General features: G+C 31.4%; 1 protein-coding gene across 1 annotated transcript in view; it reads right to left on the minus strand.

Annotated features, from left to right (window-relative positions):
* Positions 1-6,992, minus strand: part of LOC148622689 (helicase POLQ-like) — a 33,299-nt gene extending 26,307 nt beyond the window's left edge. Inside the window, exons 1-8 of the mRNA XM_088572747.1 lie at positions 6,894-6,992; positions 5,089-5,511; positions 4,765-4,861; positions 3,923-4,282; positions 3,632-3,810; positions 2,687-2,887; positions 2,227-2,302; positions 1,312-1,409 (exon numbers count right to left, since the gene is read on the minus strand). Of these exons, the coding sequence (XP_088428873.1) occupies positions 1,312-1,409; positions 2,227-2,302; positions 2,687-2,887; positions 3,632-3,810; positions 3,923-4,282; positions 4,765-4,861; positions 5,089-5,475 (1,398 nt within the window). The 5' untranslated portion in view covers positions 5,476-5,511; positions 6,894-6,992. The remainder of the gene's footprint in view (positions 1-1,311; positions 1,410-2,226; positions 2,303-2,686; positions 2,888-3,631; positions 3,811-3,922; positions 4,283-4,764; positions 4,862-5,088; positions 5,512-6,893) is intronic.
* Between the last annotated feature and the right edge of the window lie 30 nt (positions 6,993-7,022).

The raw sequence follows: 7,022 nt of genomic DNA on the forward strand, positions 1-7,022 counted from the left end.
CAAGCTCATAAAAAGAATACCTTCTTCTTGGACTTAATTTTTATGCTAAATCTATACAATGGACCCTCCCTTATGCCCAAATTAATCTGGAATTAAATGTGTGACTGTTCTGTCACTTTCTTTTTTTTGGTGTTTAAAGTCCAATCACTTTGAAACTAACAAGAAATCTGTGAACAATGGCTCACTAATGACATCCCCACTTTCAATCACGATGTAAGGAAAAAAACAAAGTCCTCGGTAAAAAGGAAGTTGTTGAATTTTTCTGAAAATGTATCCCACCATATGGCATATTTACAGGAAGAAAGTTTTTAAATTTCAAGCCACTGTGATGAGTAATTGCTTAGAACAGTCCAATGAAAAATTTCAACTTTCAAATAAAGTTAAAAAATTAACAAAGTCCTCAGTTAACAGGAAGTTGTTGTCAATTTTTTCCCTAAATGTATCCCATCAAATGGGATACCAACAGGAAGAATGTGTTCAAATTTCAAGCTGCTGTGATGAGTAGTTGCTGAGAAAAGTGCACTGAAAATTTCAACCTTCAAAAATATAAAGTCAAAAAATAAACAAAGTCCTCAGTAAACAGGAAGTTATTTTCAATTTTTTTCTGAAAATAAAACCCACCAATTGGCATACCTACAGGAAGAACGTGATAAAATTTCAAGCTACTTTGAATGGTTGCGGAGAAAACTGTGACAGAAAAATTGTTATGGACTTACAGAATCACACGGACAAGGGTAAAACAGTATAACTCCCTCTCCTTTAGAGTGGCGGTATAAAAATGGAAAGGTAATCAATGGAACCAAGGATCTAACTGAAAATGTGGAAAAACTTGAGGCACTTGAGCGTGAATCTTTCATCTTGAAAGTAAGAAATCTAGTAGCTATAATGTTTGCTCAAGCAGAACAAAATTAAAAGCACAGATATGATTGCCATTTTGTTTTAACTATGAACATATTGGTTTTAATTTTCAAATATTCAAGGGATGATGGCGACCAAAAATTTGTTATATTTTATCCAAATTTCAGAGGAGTTTTTTTTGTAAATAGTTAACAGATATCAAGAGATCCAAATTTCAGAAAAGAAGATTTTGATTTTTGTAAATTGTTAACTGATGATCAAGTAATGGCATTAGCTCACATGCACTTTGGTTCAGGTGAGCTAATGAAAAGGACTTTCTTTCATGATGACAAAACTGTTACAAACATTATTTATATCCTTCAAAATGTTGTTTGTCATCAAGTACAACAAGTACAGAGACAGATACTGTAGACAATTGTGTACATTAGTCTGTCAAAAAACTGGGGTACAAACCGGTCTAAAATTGTTATGATAAACATCAGCCTTCAGAAAGTTTTGTAGATCTTGAATGTTATTCAAAGTAGCACTCATTCCAATAATCTGTGTACTACCTACAAAAAAGATTTATACAAAAATCAGTGTAGTAAATGTGCCGCTGATAATTTACTTTGAATTTAAGTATTTTGTAGAAACTACCACTGATTCTTTCTCAGGAATATAACAAAGTTAACTTAATAGTAACATATAAGTCTACTGTTGAATTCAGCAAGGATTATTGGGATGTAAGCAGGGAATACATGTTGTGATAAGGATGTTCTTCTGTTTCTATTACAGAAGTTGGGTGCTACTGTTAATGCCAATGAAGAATATTCATACCCTATATCAAAGTCAGAGTAATTGGTTTGTCAAGGTTGAAATGTACCAAGTTTTCCTGTTTTGGGTATGCAAATTCCTGTAATTTCAATTCATACATCTGTATTGTTAAAAGCAGATTTTTTTTTGGAGCACCAGGTTCATTTTAATAACTAACAATAAGGGGCCAACAAGACTTACTATCCTGTGTTTAAAGTTTACAGTGCCCTGTTGTAATACCTCAGGGTTTGTTCTCTCTTGAGCATATCTATGCTTCACTTACCAGACCTTCTATATTTCCTAAGTCTGGAAGTTTTCTTGTATGTCTTACAGCTCATTAACATGTATTGTCATTCATTACCACAAATATTAGATTAGTTGGGGAGTTCTAAATACTAGTAAATTATAATTTAACATGAATCAAAAACTACCCAGTCTAGATATACTTAATCAATAATGGTAAGTTACATAACATTTGTTTTTCTTCTATTTAAAGAGTATCTCAGTTTTTTTTTTTTTTTAAATTCCTTATACTTCTTACTGAACACCACTTGCATACTGGTATAAAAAACTCACCTTGCATATGTATGACCTTAAGGAGTGTGGATTCAAGGGTAGCACCTCGACTTCCTCCCTCTCCAATCATGTGAAGCTGTAAGAAGGATATCAATAATTATAATAGTTTAGTACCATGGTTAGATACAAATATAGTTTTAAGGTTGCCGGTCACAGAAAATATAGTATTTTATGAAAAATCCATGTCACCTCTATGGACTTCAGGTTTTTCAAACCTCAATATTCCAATCCCTGTAAAACCAAGATCAAAGTCTCTATGGCTTTGTTACATACACCAAATGCTTATGTGGTCATAGTTTTCTCAAAATAATCAATAGGTATATTTACTCCTGTGCTACCATTGCAATACAGTTCTGCAATAGCAAATAACATTTTAATTCACTCACCTGCAGCCTCAATAACTTTAAAAAATAACCAAAGCACTATGGTAATCTTTCAAAGTCTTACTAAAATTACATACCTCATCAACCACCACCAAGCCCAAGCTATCTAGACGTTTATTTTCAATCAAGCTATTGACCAATGAATGTGCCTTTTCTATTGTAGCAATAAACAATGATCTTTTGTTCTTATGCTTGATTGGTGGAAATCTTCCTTTACTACCAGCATACTCCTCAACCAAAAAATCCAACTCTAATGCAAATGTAGAAATACTTCTAACCTAAAATTACATTTCAAACACTTTATCTAACTATTCTACTTTAAAAAAAAGTGAAAAAGAAATAAAAACAGAAAAAAATAATGGGTTATGGGCCGATGGCATTAATTAAATTCTATATTAACTTTTCACGTGTTCGATAAACACTGAAAAACAAATTCCTTGAAAAAACTGAGTTAGACCTTAAATTAACACCAATCATAAGTATGGCTCTCCGCCTTTTTGTAATTTGTATATCAAGTGCCCTAAGCCTTAAAATAACAAAAGAAAATAAAACAAAAAGAGAAATTCTCTCTATATAGACAAATATTTCAACAAAGTATTGTTAAAATCCCTCAAAGCAAATTTAATTACCACCAAAATTTATACATCAAATGATTTGTCTGTGTAAACAAACAACATATTTCCTGACTAAATCATTTACAATATAGAAAAAAAACAGAAAAACTATCAGCAAAGCTCCCTAAAGAATACCAATAGGTCCCAATCCAATAAAACCATACCCTCAAAATACAAATATACAAATATATCATTGAACAGGAAGTTGACATGGCCTAAGTCTGAAGTCGAAACCTAGCATAAAACAGACATATATAAAACTTCCGTCAAATTATCTATAAGTAATAAGTAGGTGCAGAAAAAAATTGTATAGAAAAAGAATGTGAATGGAATACTAGATGGACAGACAACTTCATCAATACATAAGGTATGCTTTCAAGAAGAGTGGAAGAATAAAGATACATGTACCTTTTCCTGTACTATAGATACAAAAGGAAGAATTATAATGGCATCTTTTTGTTGACACAGTAGTTGTTTGAGGATGAGTATCTCGGCCACCAGAGTTTTACCACCACTGGTAGGAAGTGAATAGATCAGGTTATGTCCATTCTTTACTCCAGGAAGGTTCAAACACTCATCTTGCCAATCTACAATCATATGTAAGCAGGTACTTAAAAAAGTAATACTATATAAAAGTTAATACTATATATATAAACCATGCCTTAATTTTGTAACTACACACTATAATGTATTACCCACCATAAAGTTTAGTAATTCCTCTGTGGTTGTGAAGTAACTGTTGCACTTTTGATGGGAGACCATAGAATGGTCCAATGTCAGAAGATATTCCTTCAGTTTTCAATCTCTCAACTTCCTCTTGAATCTTCTGCAGTTGTTCCTCTTGATGTTGTTGTATAACAGATCCTGGACCCTGTGGAGTTTTGACCAGTGCATTACTCTGTAGTCTCTGTTTGATTTTATCTCTAAGAGTATTTATTGGAGTTGTGGGAACAGTCACTAGGTTCATCTTAGGTTTGCTGTTCAATTCTCTGTCCCCATCATCTGTATGGACTCTTTGGAGTCCTGTCTTTTGTGAATCTTTTACATTAGAATCTCCTCCTATCAAAACATATTTTTATTCAATACCATTTGAAACAGAGAAACAGTTTTATTTTGTTTATTTATTTTAAAAATCTGCTAGTTTACTATCACTTTACAAAACTTCTCAATTTTTAATGCCTCAATTAAACAATTACTGTAAACATATTAATTTTTTGTGGTGCACTAATTTTCGCTATTTTCATGGTGAACAAGTACCAAAATTACATGTAGTACCTAAAAAAATGATTTTTAACACTACAAAATGCTATCATATTTTGAAACCGTGAAAGATAATACCCGCAAATATGTTCACTTGACAGAATCTGCAAAAATTAATACATTTACAGTTATTTTGTTAAAATATTTTTTGAAAACTCAAAAAAGATAATTTCCAAAAATTAAATATTAAATTAACTTAAAATAGTGCAACATTATTTCAATGCTGTAACAGAAGTGCAACTACAAAACATCTTTTAACATTGTACAGTTTACGACAATACCTTTATAATCCTGATCATCGCACCAGTTCATATCCATATCAGCCAACAGGAAATCACTATTATCAAGAACCCCATCTTCAGGAGAAACATCTTCTCTCTGTTCAACAAAGTTTAAAACATTCTTTGACACAAAATAAAACTACATATATCTCATAATAAATCAACAAGTACAATCAGATTTAACCAAGGGATTGATTTTTTGATGTTTCTTAGGGAACAAGTACATCTTTTTTATACACTAGCTCAATAGGGATAATTGATACCATTAAACATGTTAAAGCAATGCTAATTCGTAAACCAAGAATTTTATAGTAACTTATTTACTTTAGAGTCAACATGTTTGACTGAAACAGACTTGGTAAGTTGGGCTACAGGCATCTCATCACTTCTTTGGTGGGAACCACTACTCAGCTTAACATGTGGTCTCCTATAACAATAAGCATCACCTCTAGAATCAGTTATGCCAGATATCTCCACTCCACTTTTGTCCTTATGGTTACCAAATGAGCTATCAAACCAAGTCTTTCTATTATCTTCATAGCTCTTATCACAGGTATTAAATTCTGTTTGACAATGATGGATAGAATCACTAGATCTATTAATGTCTTTTTTGAGATATTTGCTGTGTCTATTGTTTTGTTCTTGATTTGAACTTTTGTGTCTAGTTTTCCCTACACGCCTCTGTGGACCCTTTTCTATCTCAGCTGACATTCATGTCAATTGTTTAAATCTTTTTTCTTGTTATTTCTGAAAACAAAACAAACTATTTGTTTTTTTTCATTGTTTTAAATGAAAACATTGGTCTTTGATCACTTGACCATGATTAATAAAAAAACTAAAAATCGTTTTTTTTTCTCATATCTTTAATTTCAAGTAATCAGATTAGTGTAAGTTAAATTTGAAGAAAGATCTGAAAAAAACTTGCTCTTAATTTTTTTTTATGAAACATAATTAATAACCTCAAGATTATGGAAAAGTTCTATAAAAAATATTCTTATAGTTTGAGTTGTATTGATTGTGTATACTGGAAAAGAAAACGAAATAAAAAGCACATGGGTAATACACTGAAATAAAAGCTTTCACAAGATAAAGAGATACAAAAAAAGGTTTCAAGTAAATGGTGTATTCATATTCATTTATCTAAAAAAGTGTAAGATCCAAAGACAACAGGCGAGGGTAAGCTTAAAAATCTTGTAAAAGTTTGTTTTTGTTTATTTTAGTTCATACAAATGTATAAATTCAACTCTTGGCACTAAATTATCAATTATTTTGAAATAACTTCTACCTTTGACTTGAGGTATAAATTTCTGTGCTACCAATTTTAATTTTGGTGTTTTTTTTTTAAGTTCAAAACCAATGGAAGATATTTGCATTCTTGTAATATCAAATCATGAAGTGGATGTAACCCCCTCACTCATTCTACATGTATATAGTGAGAAATAGGAAACCCACCCAAAATAGGTAATTTGCCAGGCTTGTTGGGGAGGAAAGCTCAATCTTGAAAATTAGTGAACACCAGAGATAAGATACATGTAGGTGCCTGGAAACCTTGAAATGTCCTTAGGGCCATAGGGGCTTGAATCCACAGGATGTAAAACTCATGCACCCGCATGCAGGTTGATGTGATTTTGGTAAGCATTTGATTTTTTTTTAGGTTCCCATTGCCTAGCTAACATATATGTTACTAAAAATACATTTCACCAAGTCCTTGTGTACAATGTATCTGCCCTTTTAATTAATCCCTTTTGGGAAAAAAACTAAGTATATTGTTCAACAGTAAAAATCCTAAATTACTGAGGTTGTCTTCCAATTTCATATCAGATTGCATGGAAAAAAGAATAAGTCTTATCAATTGATATATAAATTGTATTTTCATAACCCTTTATAACTTCAATTCAGTAAGCTACATTTGTTACTACTATACATTATATATAACACATGTTTTTTCAATATGTTCAATTCATGTAATTTTAATATTGGCCAAATCACTTATTGTAACTGTTGGAGCTAAATAAAATATTTTTACTAATTTGTATTTGTATCCAGTTAAGTGTATATGTTATCTGCAAATTGAGTAACTTCTGCTTTCTTAGATGCCTCTTTTGCTAATGTGTCAGCTATTTCATTACCTTTGATATCTGCATGACCTGGTGTCCCATATATTTACTAAAATTCCTCTGCTTTTGAAGTTTTCATAAGTTCGTACCCAGTTATTAGTTCCTTACAACAATGAAAAAACGAATCATGAAAAAGATAAA

The sequence above is a fragment of the Perna viridis genome, chromosome 3 (genome assembly GCF_037379345.1).
Source record: "Perna viridis isolate PV_CMFRI_1.1 ecotype Kerala chromosome 3, ASM3737934v1, whole genome shotgun sequence".
NCBI lineage: Eukaryota > Metazoa > Mollusca > Bivalvia > Mytilida > Mytilidae > Perna > Perna viridis.